The sequence below is a fragment of the Pipra filicauda genome, unplaced genomic scaffold, assembly GCF_003945595.2.
Source record: "Pipra filicauda isolate LSUMZ 115617 unplaced genomic scaffold, ASM394559v2 scaffold190_size1978887_pilon, whole genome shotgun sequence".
In the NCBI taxonomy this organism is placed as follows: domain Eukaryota; kingdom Metazoa; phylum Chordata; class Aves; order Passeriformes; family Pipridae; genus Pipra; species Pipra filicauda.
Window position 1 is genome coordinate 123,761 of NW_024104299.1, and position 21,610 is coordinate 145,370.

A 21,610-nucleotide genomic window follows, 5' to 3' on the forward strand; every position below is an offset into this window, starting at 1 on the left:
GAGTTTGGGGGGGGTTATTAGTACTATTGATTTCCCACTTTCTGAGCCTTTATGATGTTGCAGAGATCAGAACTTCTAACTGTTCTCTACAGCCTCAAAAGCAAGGTATATTTTAAATTAAAGTGGGAGTTGCCACAGCTGCATGACTTGAAGACTTTAGGTCTCAAGTAGAGTATCATAGTGCAAAACTCCAAGTTAAGCAATAATCTGCTTTTTCTGTTGTTACTGACTGCTAAAATAGTGATTTGAGGCAAGTGTAAGTTCACATATCCCGCCTTTTCCTCTGCAATCACTTTTTACCCCTTCCCAACATCAGTTAGTTCTCTCTTATATTTAGTTCTCTATATCACCTGTTCGCTTATCAGAAAAAACAATTTCCCAGGCATTCCTCTCCAGGTCACTGTGAACCTACCACTGTCCCCAGTCCCATACCAAACATATCCAGTCAGCTTCTCACACCAGGACCCCCGGATGTACAGCAGAGCCATTCTAGCTCTACTTTGGGCACTGCATCCCTTTGGCAGGAAGTAGGAGAAGCCTCCAGTATGGAGAGGCATAAAGGAAACAGTCGGGTGCCTACAGCCTTTGAGATGTGAGGTCAGGGACCTTCCCTCAGGACAGAAAGGTGTTGGAAGCCCCTAAAAGAGGAACCTGGGTTGGAATAGCAAGGTCCAGACCTGTCAGAGATACCCAGTGTATGAGGGGCAGATTCACCTACCAGCCTGCCCAGACTTCACAGTTGCTTTGCCAGTTGTTGTTAGAACATTCTGTGAACACACAGCAGTCTTTTCTTCTAAGTAGCTGGTTTGTGTTTTGCATGCATTTCAAGGTGGCAGCTCCTATGAATGGGTCTCTGTAGGAGCTCTTGGGCACTCAGCACATGTTTCTGTTGCTTCCCTAGGGCCCCTCTAATGAGTTTAAATATCAATCAGCTTAAAACGTACAGAGGTCATTCCCAAAAGGGGTGAATAGTCAGTGTTTTATATTCACTGGAGCATTTCAGTCAGTTTTAATCACAACAGAATATGTTTGCATCTGGTCCCAGCCCTCCAAGTCCTCCTTCAGTACTGTGGAGTAATTGAAGAATATGATTAAAGTTAATTATTTTAATTGCCCATTGACTCAGAAAGATTTCTGATAGCACTGAGTAGGATCTGATCTGCAAAGGAAAGGCCTTGTGGATTGTCTGCATTAGCACAGATCACCACCAGAAGTGGTGTGAGGGATGCAAATGAAACACCATTAGCATCCTGCAAGCACTGTGTGGGCAACAGCAGAGGGGAGGGTGAAGCAGGGTGGGAAACATGAGACATATTTTTATCTGAATGCAGAAGAAAGAATGTGTGCATTGTGCCACTTTGTGATGCATTTGGCCTTGTTATCAGTCCACACGGTGTTCAGCCCCAGTGTAATGTCACTGACTTTGGTGAGGCTCCCATTAGATGCTATGAGCTATGAGCGAAAGCACAGGGTTTTTCTAGGGCTTGAAGCCTGAAATATGAGAATTGAAACCAAATATATATGCAATAAGGTGAAATACTTAACAACTAACCATTCCAAAAGTAGCATTTTTGTTGGAGGCAGCAGTAAAGAATGATGGTCTACTAGTTAGCTCACTCACATTGAACTTGGAAAACTTTGTCTATATTCTCTGCCCTGCTGATCCTGCACCGGCCTTTGGCACAGCATTTGGTCTGCTCCATGTCTCATTTCCCCTCTCTGTAAAGAGCGAACATGACTTCTTAGGACTATGTGAATTGCTTTCATGATGTGTGAGCATGAAAATTCATAAAAATCCAGTCATGTAGTGACAAAAAGGGCAAAGGCCTTTGTGTTTGTTTTTTTTTTTATGTATAACAGTATGGAATCAATCTATGGAATCAACCACTTCTGACAACGGAAGAAAAATAAACTAGAAAACAGTAAATTCAACAGGACCACTTTTAGCTTAGTGACACTAAGCAGAAGTTTCCTGTAGGGTGGTAGGGTCTTCTAGAAGAGCATTGGGACATGCTTGCAATGCTCTTAGGCTTCATCTAGATGTTTGTTACTAGCCCCTGAGGCAGAGAGGCTATTGGAGAAGATGGACTTCTGTCAGATCTAGGCTGGCTATATTGTAATATTCCTTGTGTGTAATGAGAGAAATTTTCAGAAGTTTGAAGCCTCTGTAAGTCCTATTTGTATAGTATAATCATCCTTTTTCTATTAGGTCTCATAGGTAAGCACTTTCTTGTGTTTTCCCATATTTGGTTCGTGAGTGAAAGTGTTTTGATTAAGTGCAGATATAAGAAACAGAAAAAATACTCCTGACTAAAATAATCTGATTTTTCATTTACAAGCATGAGAGAAGCCAAGAAAGATTCAGGTTGCAACTATTTTGGCTATTGACATTTGCCATCCTTTCTGTTTGAGAGGAGCTGAATCTGACTCCTCTTCCTCATGCTGCTCAGAGCAGATTTATATCAGTGGGGTCTGATTTACAGTACTCCTCCCACAGGCACTTCTTCTCTACCCATGCAGCTGTACTGAGTCCAGTGGATTTTTGCCTGATTTATTACCATGTGAACAAGGGCTGCACCAAGCTGTGTGACTCCTGCAGTTAGTTTCAATTTGCACTGATGCAGCTGACAGCAGGATTTGACTTGAATGATCTCACTGTTGCTGTGGCACTTGCATTGTAATTAAAGCCAATGCTGCATCGTTATCTCTTTAGAAATGCATGCTGTGCGTGCACCTCTTAGCTCACTTCTTGTGTCTACAACTGTCTCCTCTTCTGAATAACTCTATTCACAAGCATCATTATGTCACTGAGCATCTGCTGTGAGGAGACTGAGGTCCAGGCATGGCATGCTGGGGCATGTGTCCAAATCCTGACTCCAAAGTCCTTCCCACTGTTATCCATTCAGGAGAATGGCAGTGAGCTCAGGGAGAGTGTCGGGTGCTTAGCATGGGAAGGCATAACCTGTGCTAGACATGCAAACAAGCGAGTGCAGATGCCTGTTGTGGGGGTTGTGGACTGCCTGAGCCATATCCTTGACCAAGAATTCGTGGAGCTAACAGTGTATTTTGTCTTCTGACTGAGTGCCTCCAAAATGCTCCCCTTGCATCTAGTTTTCCTTCACTGACTATTTCCAAGCACTGCTGTGCAGCTTGGCCCAAATTCAGGAGCTGTTGATGCTGCAAGTGGTGTTAGTAAAGCTGGTTGTAGGAATGGACAAAACCAGCAACTCTCTGAGGGAGCAAAAGACTGTCAGGGCAGCCCCATGTAACAGTGACTAAGTGTGCCCAAACCTCCCAGTGACAGCAGAAGCAGCAGCTCTGGAGGTGCCTTGTCCCCAGCTGTCTGTCTCAGCACTGCCTATCCTTTTCCCATATCCAGGGAACCAAGACACACACCTAAAGATTTTGAGAAATCATCTAATCACCACCCCTGCACATTTGCCTGATAAAGATTACTAATCTTAATTCTCCAGGCCTTTCTCCTCTACTGCTTGTTATTTACCATTTTTTATTTTCACCTTTATTTCCCGTACTGTACCAAAATGATGTATACTGAAACATTTGTTCACACAAATAAGGGAAGGTAATCACTTTCCTCCCTGACCACATGCTCTCTTCTGTTCCAAGTCTTAATTAAACTGATACTAAAGGAAGCAAATCAATTAACAGATACCTTACAAGATGCTTTATTCACTTACACATGTACACACAATTACTTACAAGTATCACATTACTGCTTTAGTTTATCTCTTAGTAAATGGTGCTAATGAACTACAGTGTTACTGAAATGAGTAACACACATGTAGGAATCTAGAGAAAGTGCACCAATATACCATTTTCCTCTAAAAATAAACCTTACATTTTGTTATTCAAAATGTGTGGAAAAATTACTATCCAATTTCCTTTGCACATTTGAAAAATTATCTGCTTTGTGAAGGTCAGAAAAAAACCATATTCAAATCTCTTCAGTTACAGTTCAAGTAGTAAAGTAGCTTATTATTTATAAAACCAAAATTCTGATATATCTGTTTGTATGCTCTAACAGTATGTTGACTCTAAGTCCCTGATACAGCACATCAGCTCTGCCTTTAATGTGTAAGGTTAATTGCAGCTCTTTATGATCTGAAAGTTGATTACTGGATAGGAGGCTCTGGTTTCCATGATTTTTTTGAGTGATATTTCTTAGTAACACACAGAACTTCTAGGTTAGACTTCAGTCTTACAATTGCTTTTTTTTTTTTTTTAAGTTGGATTACATCTCTTGTATTAGTGAAGAACTGGAAAGAACTTTATTGTTAGGATCTGGCTCATGGCATAACTGAGAGCAGATGGAGGTATAAAAGCTTATTTTAAGAATATATGTTAGATGAGAGATTAAAAAAATCCATGTCTATAGACATTAGCCTGAGCTAAAAGTTTATGAAGATCCAATTTATTTACAGTTTGTGGTCTTTGGACCTGGATAATGGTTATTTGTAAGTTGCAATAAAATAGTGTAACATCCTGTTTGGAGTCATCCTGTAATGCTACAATATAATGCTGTAATGCTCTGCCTGTGAAATATTGGGACATTACTTAATGTTGTGCATGCCATCTACCTGAGGCTCCCAGGCCTTTAAGTCCTGCTGGGTTTCCTGAGAGGAGCTGTAGGAATAGCAGAGGATGCCCAGCGTGGCACTGCTGCTGGCCAAGTGCTCCCCAAGCTCCCACAGCTGGGATTTGCTGCCCTGTCTTCAGAAGCGGAAAGGAAAGCCTGGCTTGGAATACAAAAATCTTCCTGCTTTTCTCGCACCTTGTAATGACAATATGTTACATACAGCATTCTTCAAAGAAGAGGATTAAATAGAATGGAATCTACAGCATTGTTTTCCAAAGCCACAGGCTCACAAATATAGTAGAAGTTTGGAAATGTTTACAAAGTAACTTGGGTTTGCACTATTTAAAATTATTTAAACTATTCTAAATGTTCTGAGACAAAGCTCTAAATTTTCTTTTCGTCACTCCCGCTGTAAGAAGCTTGTAACTGGCAAGCAATTTTGATGCAATCAAGTACACTGGAATATACAAAGCTAGAACAAGAATGAAGGTTCTGTGAGAGTGAAATTATTCACAAATTCTAATTGAACTTAGTGTATTTTGTTATACTAAAAAAATAGGGATGGGTTAATTCTGGAAATGTCAGATTAGCTTGTTTGCACAGTGTTGACATGAAATGTCAACAAAACATGAAAAACATTATTTCAAAAGGAATTTTTCACTTTAAATGGCCATAATTCATTCAAAATGGCTGAAATCAGCACTACCACCTACAGACAAAAGACATCATTACTAAATCTAAAAAAATAAAACTTTAAAATGGCTGAATGTTTTTCTATTAACACAAAACATATATTTCCTGAAAAATTTGAGAAGCCTTGTGTTGCTTCAAATTCAAATGAATGATTTTCCAACTTGGTGCAGTCATTATTAACCTATCTTGAAATATGGGCATGATCATGAATTCTGCTCCTGAATTATATTGCTACCTTTTTTATTACCTTGTATTTAACTGATTTTAGAAATCAATCATATACTTATCACAGACTAAATAGGATCTATTAATGAACAGAACTCATCTATTTTATTTTCTTCATACATTTTTTTCATATACATGCTGCTGGGCATTGCAGGCTTTTTGGGTGCAAGTGACTGAAGTTAGCATGCACTATAAGCTCTTCCTGTAATCAATCAATCAACCTTTCAACTAAAGAACAAAGAAAGGAATTGGTATTGGTAAGATTCCTGCCTGTGCACAAGAGACTTCTATTGAACCTCAGACCAGGTAACTGTTGATTGCAAAAGGGTTATTGATCTTTTGTACTTAGGTTTTCCAGTACATGGATGTCATCTCTGAAAAGAAAGAAAAATCACAGGTTAACGGTTACTCTCTGGCTTTGGTTTTACATAACATCATTGTAAAAACTCAGCTGGGAGATGCTCAGATAAAAATCACAGGAATTTTAGAAAATTATTAATGGAGCTGCTGGAATTACATTCATGAAATTCCTTTCACTTAGCTTTTTTTTGCTAGGTGTTTCTTTGTACCTTTCGAAGTATCTGTTTTTTCCTGAGTGAATTAACAGAACAAATGCATGATTGTGGCTGTTGTGGTGACTTCCAGATGCCCTCATCACTGCCAGTTAGGAATCCACTAGCAGCAAGCAATGCATTTTAGGGTAGCATCCTACTGTAAGAACTGCTCCCTGTACTGCAGGCACTGGACTATTGTCATTTGGGTACTTCCCAGTATTGCCTTGACACAGGAGTGGGGAGCAGATGAGCAGCTCCTGGATCGTGGCTGCATCTTTCTGGGAACTTACTACTTCAAGTACCTCCTAATGTGGGGGCAGCTGCATTGCAGCTGCATAGGGCAGGCAGCTTTGCAACATGTCTGGGCCTTATGTCAGAGTATTCCAGGTATGCAGCTGGGAAGCTGGAGGATGGGGCAGTTAAATTACCTGCCTAAAGCCACACAGAGTGTCTGGCAGATCCAGGCTGCCAGTAGGAGCTCAGGGTAACCCCACAGCCTTTACTGCTGTGCAACCTTTACCTATGTGAATGTGACTCTACAGCTTCTGTGTGTCTGCCTAGTCACTCCACCCCCCTGTGCCACCAGCATTCCCCTTCCCCCAGAATATACCTGTTTTGGCTTGATCCCATGTTTGACCTGCAAAGTATAGAGAGTGAGATATTAATTGTGACCTTCAGAGCAGTAATCAAAGCTGAGAATTCAAATGAGCAATGCATTAGGAGTTGGGGAAATGTAGGAACTTTTTTCTCTTTTCTTCACTGCTCTTAATCTTTTATTCAGTTTTACTCCATCTAGTGTCAGCGCTTGGGAATAAGATCTTGTCTTACAGCCCTTGACTTGTTTATATTAGACCTCACTACTCTAAGCCCATAAACTTCTGTGAACTGCTGAGAAATACCCCATGGATCCCCAAGCACTTCCAGCCTACAAGGCAGAAGTCAGCATCACTTTGTGATACTCATTTCTTTCAGCATGCTATTTGTTCTCTGACACCAGGTTGTAAAATGCACATGGAATATGGAGACTAGATGATTATAAGCAACCATCAGAAGAAAAACAAACAGCTGTGATCATACTTAGTACAGATTGTTCAAGGCAGAACTCTTGGAAAGTTGAAGATAAATGAAGATAAAATGATCTGACAGACTGTACACATGATCTTAAAAAAAGAATTTATAAATAATCTTATTTTATGAGATGTCACTGAAAAAGGCTCCTAGGAGTCCACCTGAAATCAGTGATTCCTTTTTCATAAGTTTAGAGTGAATTTGTGTGCAGAAATTGCATATGATACAGGCAAATCTGTGAGCTGGAATACACAGGAGCTCTGATTTGATCCTGTTCTTTTCTAAGACCCGTGGCACTCCGAGTCTCTTGCATCAAGAGGCCTTGTTTTGATTTGGTTTTAAGCTGTTGTTTAGTTATCATAGCAGCTTTCATTCCTAGCTAATCCCATGTTGTCACCTCTCTGACAAGCTCTAGTCAATACAAAGCTACTCAGTCTGGTTGGCAGACAGGTGCTGCCAGGGAGCAGGAGGCTCTGTGCTTGGTGGCATCTAGTATTTGAGTTATCCTGGGTGCCTGTTGACAGGAGTGAAGAGGGTACTCTTCCAGAAATATTTCTGAATTTTTTTTATCCAGACTTGCAGAGCTCCAGAGAGAGGTAGAATTACTCGCTTATTGCTGGAATCAGTTGCACCAGCAAGTTTGCCAGCAGAGGCCATGATGGCTGTGGAAGGAATTGCCTCTGACAGGTGTCCGAATATTACCAGGAAAGCATTCTCCTGACTCAGCAGGTTGGGCACCAACTCTTACAATCAAATTATTTAGAGCTATTCAAGACTGGCCTCAAACAGTTGTGCAGAAGAGTAGGAAGGAGTAAGGATTCCTCCCTGTTTGGCAGCTGTGAAAAGGTCAACCACAAAGGCAGCCCCTAGATCCGAAGGGAGCGCAGGCATCCTGGGCCAGATACCCTCCCCGGGAATGTGGAGGGTGGCCAAGGAGTAGCAAAAAATAGCCAGAAGTGTGGCTCTGCCCATCAGGCTGGTAGCTGGCATCAGTGAAGTATGCTGTATCCTGGAAACGGGTTTAATGAATTAATCTCACCCTAACAGTTTGGGCCATACTTATGTATATATATATAACTGTCTCTCAGTGTGTGTCTGTATACAAAGTATTCCCTCAATTCAGGAATGGTGCTAGGAGGAGCTGAGAACGTGAAAGCGCCTACAGAGTGTCTTAGTGCTGCCTCTTGAAGCCTGCTGTCCCCAGCATAGTGCAAAGCTTAGTGTCCTTGATTTTGAAATGTGTGATATAAAGATTAATTTTATTTTATGGAAAAGGTAACCTGAGCCAGTGACTTGTCCAAGGTTACTGAGAAGAACAAGTTCAGCTAAACAGGACAGTGGCAGAACTAGGTAGAAAAACCAGTTTATTGGTCTAGTCACTGGTGACTATTGCCTCAACACAGAATGGGTATTTACATTTTATTTATGCAAACGTATATGTGCAAGGAGTTGAGACAGCCATTTCTGCTGAGATCATTTGCCCATTTTTTAACATTTACACACACATGGAGTTGTTTAGGCCATCTCTGCTCATAGTTAAGTTATTTGCAATAGCATGCATTATTTGTGCAGCTTTTATATATTTTCCATTAAACTCAGTTCCCAGGATGCACGCTGAGAAAACTTAAGGCAGTGAAAACAGCCTTCAGTCTATCACCCATCCAATAATCCCTACTGGATCTGTTGAGAAAGGAGTTGGGCCTGCTCCAGTGTATCACCAGGGCCAGACTCATCTTGTGCAGGTGGGATCTACTCAGTGAAGTGCAAATGCACTTTTGCTTAAGGGGACTGTAGCTCTCCAAGTTGTCTTTCACTCCCATTCTCCTCATAGGTGTTCACTGCTGGTATTTGGCCATGGTGGCAATGTGAAGGGAGGCTCTGCAGTCAAAATAGACTACACAGGAATAATTTTTGATTGATTTTGCAAGGCTTATTTCGATCATGAAAGAGGCTAAGTGTCTTTGTTCGCTCTGTTATTTGTAAACCACTAACAACTTATGAAAACTTTGTTGACCTGATGATTGACTTGTTTGTAGAATATATTACTTGGCAGAATGAAAGACCTTCTGAAGGTCTACTTGGAAAAACAAGACTGGCAAGTGAAAGTATAGAGTATAGCTGAGGGAAGTTAAGAGAATCCATTCAAGTCTTTGACCTCAGAGGTGTCAAAGATTCTGCTGAATCTACATGGCTCATCTGTTACAGAACCAAGAAGATGAAACTGACTTCATAATTTTAAAGGAATATTCCTGGAAGAGGAAAAGAAAAAAAGAGACTTGTTTTAGGAGAGTAAAGATGAAGGATAGATGCAGGCAACTCAGTGGCTCTAAGGAATTTGACGATTACTTAGAAATCCAGGAAGCTATCTGGCTTACTGGGAATTTAGAGAGAACAGGGGTGCACGTAAGGTACAGCTAATTTTTTTCTCTTTGATGCTTCACATCTGTTGTTGCAAGATGCTTTATGTCCATGCATGAGAAAGTTAGTTCAAACTGGTCACAGCTCCTGTAAGGAGGAACTGAGCACTGAAACTTAGTTTTGCTTCCTCCACAAGTCCAGAAGACATTTGAGGCACACATGAATGGAACTTTGAAAGATGAAGACTCAGGGCCAAAGGGTGCACTCAGACACCCCTAAACAAGAACAGTGACACAGTCAGTCTGTCCAAGAGCAGTGGCTGCAAGGTATGGAGGAAGGTGTGACATACTTTGTATTGTGTAAGCACCACCATTCCTAGTCCTCCACGTGGGAAGAAGCAGACACCTTCAGGCTAGAAGATGAGGGGTGAATAAAACCCAAGGGGCAGTGGGAAGGAGAGTCAGGATGGAGATGGGACAAAAGATGGACCAGGATGCAACAGAGCTCAGTCATTTCTATTAGCTGCAGTGATCGGTAGGCAGGAGAAATCTGGATAGAGTTTGGAGCTCTTTGGTATGTTACCTGGTGCTTTTTCTTCTCTGCTTTCCCATATCCCTCTGCTGAACCTTACTCTTTTTAGACATGACAATGTTTTCTTTCTATGGTAGAAATGCCGTGGCTGCTACAGCAAGGGGAAAACTAAGCTGAGTGGGGAAAGGGAGGTAACTGGTGGCGTGAGGAAGATCCACTGGAGTCTGGTTTTGTGGAACTATATAAAGCAATTCTTGTGTCAGGGAGGTCCATCTGCACTGCAGTGTGAGCCACCTTCTGTCAGGTGTTTTTCTGGCAGGTCTGGTTCCTGACAGCTGAAGCTCTTGTTTATGTTTGCTGTTGAAAAACATCTTGGAGGATCTGATCATTTCCAGACACTGTTCTGCTAATGCAGAAATATGAGACACCTCGGAAAGAAAAAAGTGTGCTGTTCATCTTCAGTTGATAATGTTTGTTAGTGCTTTGTAGTGATAGACAATTCAGTGGTCACATGTTTTGCATAATGAGTTATTGATTTTGTCTCCCTCTGCAAAGATGTCCAAACAAATTCTATGTCAACTTTTTAATGGGGGTCTTAGCAGGAAGACCACAGCTTGGATGAAGTTTAGAGAATGAACTAGTATAATTCCAGGTGTCTCCAGGCTAAAAAGTGAGATACTTTACTGCTGGGAAAAATGTCCTCCTAAAGTCAGATAAGTGCAAAGAAAACATCTGTCTCCAAGTCTGACATATTTCCACAGAAGGGAATTACTTCATTGAAAAGTAATCAAAAATCACAAAAGTTGCCATAGTAGGGCTTAAACCACAAATACTACTCCCTGTTTTCTGCTTTCTTTGTATAAAAATCTTCTTTGGAGATGATATCTTAGTTCCTTGGATTAGGAACTGGATAAAGATAATTCCTTTCCAGATTTATTTTTTGCATTGTGCTGTTTCAAGTACTTTTGCCATTGAATTTGTCTACAGTAGAGCAGCAGTATGTGCTTCTATCTTAAGCAGATATGATTTCAATGGATAGTAGAGCAGCTGAGACAGTATTACTGCCTGGCTGCAGGATGAATGTATAGTGTTTCGTGTGAATAGCTGACACAGTATGTGAGTCCCAGCAATGCATTTCAATACCCAGCATCCTGTGCAACCTGTGTTCTCCATCTTGACCCTTTTTCCTTGTGCACCACTCTTCCAGTGACACCTTCAGACAAGGACAAGGTCTTTTTTTTTTTTTTTCAATTTGTATTTATTTATGGACTTTGATTTGTAAATTTTGGGACCATTTTCCAAAGGGGTCCCACTTGTAGCTTTCTCAAGTACCCACCTTAGCATCGAAACTAGATCTCCAGGTAAATTTGTTTGTGAGCTCAGATTCTGGTGACTAGACAGGTTGTGTCTCTCATTTGCAGGTGACAGTATCAGTGCTATGACTCATGCCTATGTTTTTTGCTTCCTGCTTGTTAAACGATTGTCATGGTTTGAGATAGCCCCAACATCCAATTCCCTAGCTCCATTCCCCCTCCCACATCTCAACCTAATGTGAGATGGGTTTTTCCAGACAAAACACACCAGACTCAAAGTGGGGAAAAGGGAATATATTACAATGACTGTACAAATAAATACCATATCACATTATACACATGATCACAAACTATCTCTACCATGACATACAGTATTTACAATGGATCAGATCTCTTCTCCCCTCCAAATAAAAGTCCAGGAGGGAAAGAAGGACAGATCCCTTCCAGTCTCTGAACAGCAGCATCTTCTGAGGCAGCAGGTTTCTTCTCATCTCATGCAGCAGCTGATAGCTGGCTTTCTGCCAGCATCCACGAGGGAGGTATTCAAGCTCCCCCGGCCCCATCGCCTCACAACCGAGGGGTCTTCCGTGGTCTTCGTAACCCCAGACAAGGTCGTTTCACCACGTCATATCATGAAGACACCGGGGGGGTCTTCGTGACGGTCTGGTATCTCCAGGAGATTCAAGCTCCTTGCAGGGCCTCTGTGCCCTGTCTCTCAGGCTGCCACTGTGGCAGCAGTGCAAGGGGGGGAAGCCAAGGTCAACTCCCCCTGCATTCCATCTGGCCGTCCCGATCCAGCTGCGGGACGCTCCGAGCTTCTCAGCTCCTCTCTCTCCGGTGCTGCATGTCTAAAACTGCTCTCCAAAATAGGAGTCCATGTCCCTCTTCTCCAAGAGGGATCTCAAGGGAGTTTTGGGGGAGTGTGGTACAGTCTTACCCCCAAGACCTCTGTAGCTCTCAGTTGCTGGCTCTCCTTTCCTCGGCTCTCCTTCCAGGAGTCTTTTCTCTGGTGCTGCATGTTGCTTCTCTGCTCCTCCAGTTCAGGTCTTATCTCTGGCTCTCTGCCACCGTTTCTCTGGTCAGCGTCGGCTGCTGCTCTGTGCCCATGGAGAAAACATCTCCCGGCATACTACAGGTGCCTAGCCCAGCTTTATGCTGTTCCAGGTCCCTGCAGCCCCCAGCCAGGGGCTGGGAGGGGGCCAGAGGCCCCAAGGGGCTCAGAGCCCCTACCTCGTGGCTCACAACATGGCCACCTCTCCTACAACCACCAAACTACAACTCTTCTTTTCCGGTCTGGTTGTGATATGTTTACATTTCTGCAGGAGCGTCCATTGGGCAGAATTTCAAAACTTCCAGGGGTTTCCACCCCTTGGGGTCTACCACTTCTCTTAGCTTCTGGGGAGAACAAGGTTCAAAACACTACAACGATGCATTCTGCAATTCACAGTGTTCCACACCAAGCTGGACTATTTGGATCGGAAAGAACTGCTCTCAACTGCTTTAAAACAAGACATTTGTCTTTCTATCTGACTTCAAATCAGTTTGAAATATATGAAATTTTAAGATCAGATCTTGTTCACTATCTCTGTCTGTCAGGCTACTGACCTGAACATGACAAATATTAGGAAAGAGACTCTGTGACAGTTCTGCTACTTGGAAGAAACTGCTGCTCAATATTCAAGTCTGTTTATGATTGCCCAAACCTAATCTTTGCCCTGCCATCCATCTGAGATGTTAATATTTTCAAAGTAGAGGATTTCGCCTCCAATGCAATTCATGGCACTGTTTTAGAGTTTTTCAGAGCAGACTGGAGGCTTTCAAGGTGTGTTAACATTCCGAGACCTTCTCCATTCACCTAAAGTACGCTACAATTCTCAAAAATATCTTGTGTTTCTCAAGCACGGCCTAGAAAAGGACAGGGAAGTCTGTCTCTTAGAAGTCAAGACGGAAAACACAAGAGAATATCTAGATGAAGCTTTGGGTAGGGAAAGAAAATCACCAAAACACTTGGCAAGCAGCTCCCAAGTTCCTCCTCTCTTCCATCAAACATCAGAATAATTTGTGTATTGCATTTAAAACCTCATCTCCTGCTGGGTCCTGTAGAATCCAGTAAGTAGCAGGGGAAATTTTGTTGTGCGCTGTTGCCCAGGATGTGTTGACAACAAATTCATTTGTAGCAGATTTAAAATATGTACCTTTTCCCTTTTAGTAAACATTCTCTATCTCACCACCCTTCTTGTCTCTGTATGTCTCTTTCTTTGTCTCCTGTCAAAATAAATCTGGCTGCCATGCACTGTAGTTAACTCAAAATATTGCTAGCATTAAATGTGCTCAGACATTTTTATGAATACATTAAACTTGCATGAAATTTTTAGGCATTATAATTTACCAAGCTTACACCAAGATGGCATTTGATACTGACATGAGCTATTAATTAAAAAAGAGGACGTTAAATAATTGTCAGTTGACATCTAAATTACTGTTCTGTTGGCTGACAGAAGCTTGCCTCAAGCCTTTCTCTTCTCAAGTGTTAGTAAATATCCCATTGAGTTTAAGGGTATCCCATCGTGCATTGATTGTTTAAATCTTAATGTTATATACCTGACTAAATAAAGCAGTAAATGCTGTTAATTGTTTCACAATGAGCTGTCAGTATCATGTGGGTGTAAAAACAGTTGTGTTTGAAGTATTTGGGAAACTATCAAGGGAGACACATTGGAATGCTTCCTGACTTTACTGGAAATCTGTTCTTGCAATGTGTTGGTTAGGGTCAGTACCAGCTAAACGGGGTTCTAACACAGACGATGATTATCTGTGTCGAGGCCTTCAACTGGTGGGAGGCTGAGCAACTCCATCGACTATGAAAGTACTGTGCTGGATAATACCCACTCAGAGTATTTCCCAGCAGGGAAATTATCGAGTGGCTTAAGGCACTTGTGGGAAAAATGATGTGAAATTTTGAACAAAATTTGGCTGAAGGTGAATTTGGTGAGTGTTCTAACAGCTGGGTTAAGGGCTTTTTCCCTGAACGAACATTAATAATCATAACTAGTCAAGCAGAAAATGAAGCTGTCTGCAAAAGATATGCCAGTTCTCCTCTCCTATCCTAAAAGGGTGGTGTTTTGATTAACACTGAGGGTTTCAGGTTGCCTGTAACCCTGAGGGATTCAGGATTGCTATATGGTTGGTTGGAGTAAATCTAGAACCAAGTGATTTCAGATAATGGACTTTACTTTATCAAAGGGTTTTCTAGGACTAGCCACTGGTCTAAAAATTCCATGAATTAGAATTCCCTTCAGAACTGAAGGAGGTAGCTAAAATCAACTTAGACCTAATTACCACATGTGTCTCTGGTGACCTGACTAAATGGGTAACTATGACATATGGGGAAAAATAACCATGATAAAAATGAGCAGCTTGAATTTTCTTGAGGAATCTCCTCCTGTAGCACTTACACTGCAGGTACTCAGCACAAGTAATATTTCAATGCTCTTTTCAGGAAATAAACTGAGAGGAATTGTGGTGGTTTTGTGTCTGTGATGGTTTGGGGATTTTCTTTTCTCCATGGCCATACTGGTTCTGGGTAAGGGTGAGGAAAGTGAAGGGCAAAGATGTATCCCTTCCAGCAGGAATGATCATTGCATGACCTTGACCTGTAAGAGCTTGGAGTGAAGGGAATTCTCCGAAGTGAGATCCAGAAACAGTAATAACCTTTGATGAAGCCATTTACCCAGAGTTTGCTATTATTATATATAGTATAAATTTTAAAAAAAGAAGCTCAATCACAAGTGTTTGAAGGATTTTCTTTATAAAAAGGATCTCAGTCTCATGGGATTTCTTGTGTGGTTCTGAAATGTTAAAAACCCCATTACAAGGAATTTCCTTTTTTCCACATAGATCCACAAGATATCCCAATCCTCTAGAGGCTTACATGTGTGTCATGTGCAATCATTCAAATGGCAGTCATGGGAAAGCATCATGCATAAAGAGAGAGAGGAGTTAAACATGGTTTGTGTATCACACTGCCCCAGAAAACACAATGACTCTTACCTTCTATCCATTTTGCCATCTGACTCTAAAGAGAGAACAAGACAATGTGGTTAATTACGAAACCAGGAACGGGGTGGTGATAGGCCTGTGCAGAAGTTGTAAGGAGGGAACCAGGAGAATATAGTTACAGCTGGTAAAGATACAGCCATCCTTTCTGAGGCAAAACTCTTTTGATATTTGTGTCATGCAACTCTCCTAAAGCCCACCCTGATTCTTCCAGCTGGAATATCTCATGTTCATTTCCTCAGAGCTGTATCTTTGCTAATATTCTGGCTGGTTTGGGTTTGGCTGTAGCACATACCCAGAATATCATGAGAAACAACTTTGAGGTTAAAGAGTTGATGATACTGAAATGTGAATCTACAGTTCTAGGCAGCCCATCACTTCAGACATGTTTAAAATAGTCCTTCATAGGAAAACCAGGGCTCTTGTACATACACAATTGCTAACACTGAAGCTCAGATCTGCTGTATCAGAAGATAAGGAGAACTAGATCTCTAGATAAGGGATCAGGAGTGTTTTTTCTTACCTCCAGAGACATGGTCCAACATCTGGGTTTTGATCATGCAGATTATTACTGCTACAAAACCAATTGACAGAAGTGCTCCCAGAGTAGTTCCTATAATAACATATGTGTAATCTGCAAATATGGAAAACAAGTCAGCGAGTATACACCATTAAGTAATAAATGCAGTCTTTTGTTTCATATCTGACACAAAGTTTCCAAAGTTTAAATGCATCCTTAAAAAATGATAACACTGAACCAGACTAGGTAGCTGAGAAGAGTCTGAGTCTACTCTTTCAAACCCCTGCATATCATGAATCCATGTGAACTCATTGCTAAGGGGCTCAAGGGTGTTTTATGGTAATGAACAACTTCAGCCTTTGGTGCGTGCAGGTCTCAGATGAGTTTTAGAGCTAGGGTTACACTTTCCCCCTGAAGCAAAATACCCCATCCCCACTCCTTTGCCGCTCTGCATCCTGCCAAACTCTTACTGCACATATCCACCTCCTAGTCCCTAGCCTCCTGTTCTGCCTCTAAGTTTTTACTGGGGGGAAGCAGGGGAATTTTTGAGTGTAAACTATGCACCATGTTGTGATTTTGCATCACTGTGTGTACGTGAGGGTCCGCCTCCATATGTCAAGCAGGAAGGTGCATGTGCTCAGGATCTGTGTTCCAGGCTCTGTACTCCCTATGCTCATTATGATTACCTAAAAGTAATTTAAAGCATCAGTCACATGACAGGACTCTGCTGTGCTAGGCAAATAAAAACATGCAATCAGATGCTTATCTTTTACACATAATAAGTACATAAAGTCTTCTAAAGACATTCAGTTTTGTTACTTTGCCTCTAACTTCCTGTCTGGAAGCAAAAATCTCACCATGAACTCACCTATTTCCTCTTCTGGATTTCCAGAAGCATATGTCTTTGCTCTCCAAAAATCTAGAATGGAAACATTTTAGCCTGTTAGGACATTGAGCAGAATGCCATATCTGGCTATTTCCAAGGGTATCGTTTATTCTAATAAAGCTTAAGATAGTATCTGAGGCTTCCCGAAGTAGTCAGGTTAATGGGGGCATCCTAGAAATGTGGCCATTATGTTCCACTTTTTGAACAGAATAGAAAATACAGTTTCAAAATTTTATGTTTATTCCACAGTTTCCTCACTGCAGGCCTGAGAGGTCTATGCAAGATAAGCTGCTATAAATCAAGAAAAAGATTACAGATGCACTAAAGCTAACAAGACATGCTAACAAGTAAGGATATGGTACACCACAGCACCCTTTCCAGAAAATATGAATCCCAATCCTGCTTGTAGTTCCAGTCTTCTAAATATGTTTTATTGCTGTCAGAGAAGAGAGTCTTTTCCCCTTGCAAGAAAACTTCATGAGCTGGGAGAAAACCTTTACAGAGACTCCTTTGCCAAGTTCCCTGTTCATGAGAAGGACACCTCCTGGCCCTTCCCTTCTCCATAAAGCCACGGAGTTGTGTTGCCTGATGGTCAGTGTGTGCAGGCCCTCAGAGTGGAGTGGCCTTGAAGAAAATAATTCATTCCCACATACTTAATGAAGAAAACATATTCAATATTTAAAAAAAAGAGAAAAAGGAGAAGTCTTATTTCATTTTAAGATTGCTTGGTTATTATAGAAAATGGATAAAAATGTACAGTCAAATGTTTTTTCAGTAATAGGCATGCAAGGATATTTCCAGCAGTCTTTTCAAGTAGCTCCAAATGATATGACTGACATGCCTGAGGTGCCTGGACCATGAGAAGGTTTTAAAGACAGATATGACTCCTGCCTTTCAAAACAGCATGCTGCTAAATTTCTGCACATGCCTCAGGCAGAACATGAAGTCCTCACCTACAGCTATTGCTCTTTGGCAATCCACTGCTGGGGTGACAGTACATATGGCAGCTGCTGGGAATACAGCTGCTTTGCACACAACATCATCTTTTCACTGGCATTCCACCATAGTAGGGAATTGTGAGGGAGTATCATTTCACTGAAACTCAAGTAGAATTTTAATGTCTTATATGCATCCAGTTTTCCTACCGCTAAGGTGTCCAGCATTGTAAGTCCCAGCTCCTCTCCTCCACTTCTTGTGGAGAATATTTATTGTGGAGAAGTATTTCTTATTTTACATAAGCAGAAATGTTTTCTCTCCAAAAGCCCCATGACACTTAGAGAGGGAGTTAGAAGGGGTGGAGAATCTATGGTTATACTGGCTATATTAAATGACCAAAATCAAAGTTATAAAGATAAGGCAATTTAAAGAGAAAAAAAAGGTCTAAGACTACACAATGGGTGTAAAAAGCATAGCTTCTGTTTTTCCAGATTAAAAACCAGTCTCTTTGCTCTCGCCTGTGATTTTATTTCATTATAAATTTTAAAAAACCCACCTTTCTCCCATCCCCTTAATTATTCTTTGTGCTCATATGAAGAATGTTTTAAATTCAAACATAATAAAAGTGATATTGTATTACTTTTATTATCCTAATGATCATAATACATGGACCTTAATGTATGCTTTCTAATGGAATTAAACCAGTGACAGATTATGTGTTTTATGACAGAAATAATATTTTACATGGAATATTTTACGTAGGTCAGTTTAATATATTGAGATTAAATTACTAGTTTCTTTTTTTTAAAGGGAGGGAAATCTCTGAAAACCCACAAGACTAAAGAGAATATTTTCAATTCATACTTCCAATATGGTTTTAATTAAGGTTTAATATCATTTACTGGGTGCTGCTTAAGTACCATTTGCTTTTGAAGACTGTGTTAGTTGTCTTCCGTTTGTTTCATTTTCTTTTTGGGTGGATAGAGATGGATTAACTAATTCAAATACATGTTTTTCTGTTTGACCTCTATCTCATCTTCAGTTTAGGTTTTCTGGGGACGCACACAACCCTCCTGGTTCAGAGCAGTTAGAAACGATGCCTTAAACTCTGCCGTGTTCTAGTCCTAGTGCTAGCTTTCTAACTCCCTATCTCTGTGTATGAGGTTTAGACTAACTCCCACATCATGAATATACCCTCTGGACTTGGAGAATATAGGCTTCTGGGTGGAAGAGCCTTGCAGATGAATTTGAGATCTGTACTTGAGTGACTTGTGGATCATTTCTCAAAGACTCTCGAAGCAACTGATGGTTGACGCTCTTTCCCCTCTCCTGAGTGCCTGGCTCAGACACAGCGTGGAATTGGCACCGGAGCAGAGATGTGCCCCGCGGGGCTCTGGCAGCACCAGGACGCTGGTGAGAGGTGCGGGCTGCATTTCCAGCTGATGGGGGGACATCTTCATGAGCGTCTTGTCGGCAGAGAGTCTGGAGATGAGACTGCAGACTGGGTGGGTTCTGCACTGGAGGTGGGGGGAACAGAGAAAGAGTAACCGTGAATGCACTGTGGGAGCCTGTGGGAGGAGCCAGGATTGGTGAGGTGTGCTGGAGCCAGGCGTGCCGCTGGGGAGGCTCTTACTGCTGTCAGCAAAGGCAGTCCTCTGCCAGAGTGGTTACGCCCTCCAAGGTAGAGCTGCTGAGCAAGTGATGGACCTGCAAATAAATCCGCTGGGCTGGGAGCCCCTTGTCTGTGGTGTAACCCTGGGCAGACTTAGCCCTCCTCAGACCTGCTGCACACAGAGCTGAGCTAAGCAGAAGACAGCTTTTGAGCCGCACTGAGGGACATCCTGTTCTCCCCATTCTCCTTTCGACATAAGTCTGCTCACGCGGTGCTTTGCCCAGAGGGCAGTGCGGTGAAGAAAATGATGCAGAATGCAATTTGGGCATAAGATCAGGGAGCAAGAATAGCTCCGTTTCCCCACATGATTAGATATTGTAAACAACTCCCAGCCATAACCTGCAGTGGTAAACAGCAATGTGTGCCTCTTCTTTCTCGGTACACAGCAGTTGCCTTAATTCCTTTGCTTGTAGCCTCGTGTTTCCATGTGACTTTCTTCTCCCTTCCTCCCCCGACTCAAGATTTCTTATTGTAGCAGATAATGGCTGGTCTTGTGGCACTGCAGCAGCCGGGGGCTTAGTGCCATTTATCTTTGGGGCAGCAAATGGAAAAGGAAGCAAATATCTAGGGAAACTCAGAGCAGAAAAAAGGGATGGCTCACAGGGAGTGTCTGAGCAACTCCAGAGTCAAGTAAGAAATGACCATGACAACAAAGGAATGACAGGCAATTATCCTGCTGGAAACCATTACTGAAAATCAAAATATAAAAAATAAAAGTATTTTGGCTGGTATTTAGTTTAGCAAAATTTCCAGCTATATGTAAATTTAGTAATAGAGGCACTGTTGGCATCCAAGCAAACGAGTTCTTTCATTAGAACTCAAATTAGAGGCAAAATCCTTCACTTTAGTAATAGATGAGGGCATGAGTCACTCTTACATGGAGACAGAAATTTGTTGAGTTGCAGTCTGTGCTAGGCACTCCTCCTTCCAAGGCATATAGCCTGCCTATACTTTTCCATGTGAGCACTTGGAGGCATTTTCCTTATATCTATTACCTTTACTCTAAGTAAATGCTACTGTATTAATGGGACTTGTGCCATTTGATTGCTGAGCCAGAACTAGTCAGTCACTATGGAGCAGGCATGGCTGATTTCACATCTCTAAGAACAGTTGGTTACCCATATTCTGTGTGGTGGACAGTGTTCATTCCTCTGGAGTCTTCGAAGTGTCAGTGGAAGGGTGCAGAGGGCTTGAAGGGCCAACAAAACCAGACAGAGCAACAAATTCCTGTGTGTATCCTGAGGATGGGTAGAGCACTGCTGTAGATCTATGGATAGGTTTGCTTGCAGAAGGTGAGGCAGGAGTGGATATCCAGTGGACAAAAGCTGGAATAGCTGGTCTACATGCCTCGGGGGCGGAAACTGCCCTTGTGGGATTCCCCAAACGTAGGTGGTGATTTACTGTGAATGCCTGCATGAAGCAGGGTAGTGTGGGAGGTGCGCATTATGTAAAAATGAGGCTTTTGCCACCAGAGGGTGCCTGCCCCCTTACCAAAGGTCGGCAATAGCCCATGTAACTGCTGCCAGCTCTCTCCTCCCCATTAGTTCACGTTGTCCCAGTGTTAATAGCACCCCTGCTGAGCCCTACTTCTTCCCCGCACGAAGTGGAGATGAGTAACCATGAAGTCAGAGACAGGTCGTGAGAAAACCCTGCTTTGGGCTGGCAGGGAGCATTAGAAGCAGCGTGAGTCAGGAGCATCAAAGTCCTGTAAGGGAGAGTTGCAGAGTCCAGAAGTGGCTTGAAGTTAACATGCACACAAATCAATTTTTTCCCTCGTACTCTATTAAAAGTAATGTTTTCTATACAGTGCCAAACAGCAGCTCTGTCATCTCATCTACAAAGCTGCAGGTATTTAACTTCATGGTGTCTTCTGACCCCTTAGCACTCAGAATACAAAATGTTAGCTAGAAAATTCAGCAAAATATCCATCTGTCTCAATGAATGTTCTTTCTCCAAGGAACAAAGTTTTAAACAACATACATACAATTAGACTGCGGAATAAATAAGCCCACCAAGCTCAGGAAAAAAAGCTCTCAAAAGGAATGGAAAAGAAATACATTAGATCACTTACGTAAAAGAAGAAGAAATGCTGTTAGGACTGATATCCAACTTGTCAGTAAGGTCATGATGAAGTTTGGACAATAGAGTGGTTTCACCAAGTTTTCTGAATTATGTTCTTCAGCAGTGTCTTAAAAAAAAAA

General features: G+C 41.8%; 2 protein-coding genes across 3 annotated transcripts in view; one reads left to right on the forward strand and one right to left on the reverse strand.

Moving 5' to 3' along the window:
- Positions 1-21,610, forward strand: part of CUNH10orf71 (chromosome unknown C10orf71 homolog) — an 87,116-nt gene that overhangs the window by 15,582 nt on the left and 49,924 nt on the right. The window lies entirely within an intron of this gene.
- On the reverse strand, positions 3,671-21,590 carry TMEM273 (transmembrane protein 273). The gene is made up of 6 exons (XM_027720747.2): positions 21,481-21,590; positions 16,784-16,834; positions 15,919-16,029; positions 15,390-15,414; positions 6,680-6,706; positions 3,671-5,889 (listed from the first exon to the last, which is right to left on the reverse strand). The coding sequence occupies exons 1-6, from the start codon at positions 21,533-21,535 to the stop codon at positions 5,844-5,846; spliced, it is 315 nt and encodes a 104-aa protein (XP_027576548.1). The 5' UTR covers positions 21,536-21,590; the 3' UTR covers positions 3,671-5,843.

Excerpts from the sequence above, each read along its gene's own strand:
- TMEM273 (XM_027720747.2), bottom strand. The coding sequence starts at position 21,535 with ATGACCTTACTGACAAGTTGGATATCAGTCCTAACAGCATTTCTTCTT. Across the intron at positions 16,030-16,783 it reads AAATCCAGAAGAGGAAATAG|ATTACACATATGTTATTATA; the intron begins GTGAGTTCATGG and ends CCATATTTGCAG. Across the intron at positions 5,890-6,679 it reads ATGGGATCAAGCCAAAACAG|AGATGACATCCATGTACTGG; the intron begins GTATATTCTGGG and ends CTTTCTTTTCAG.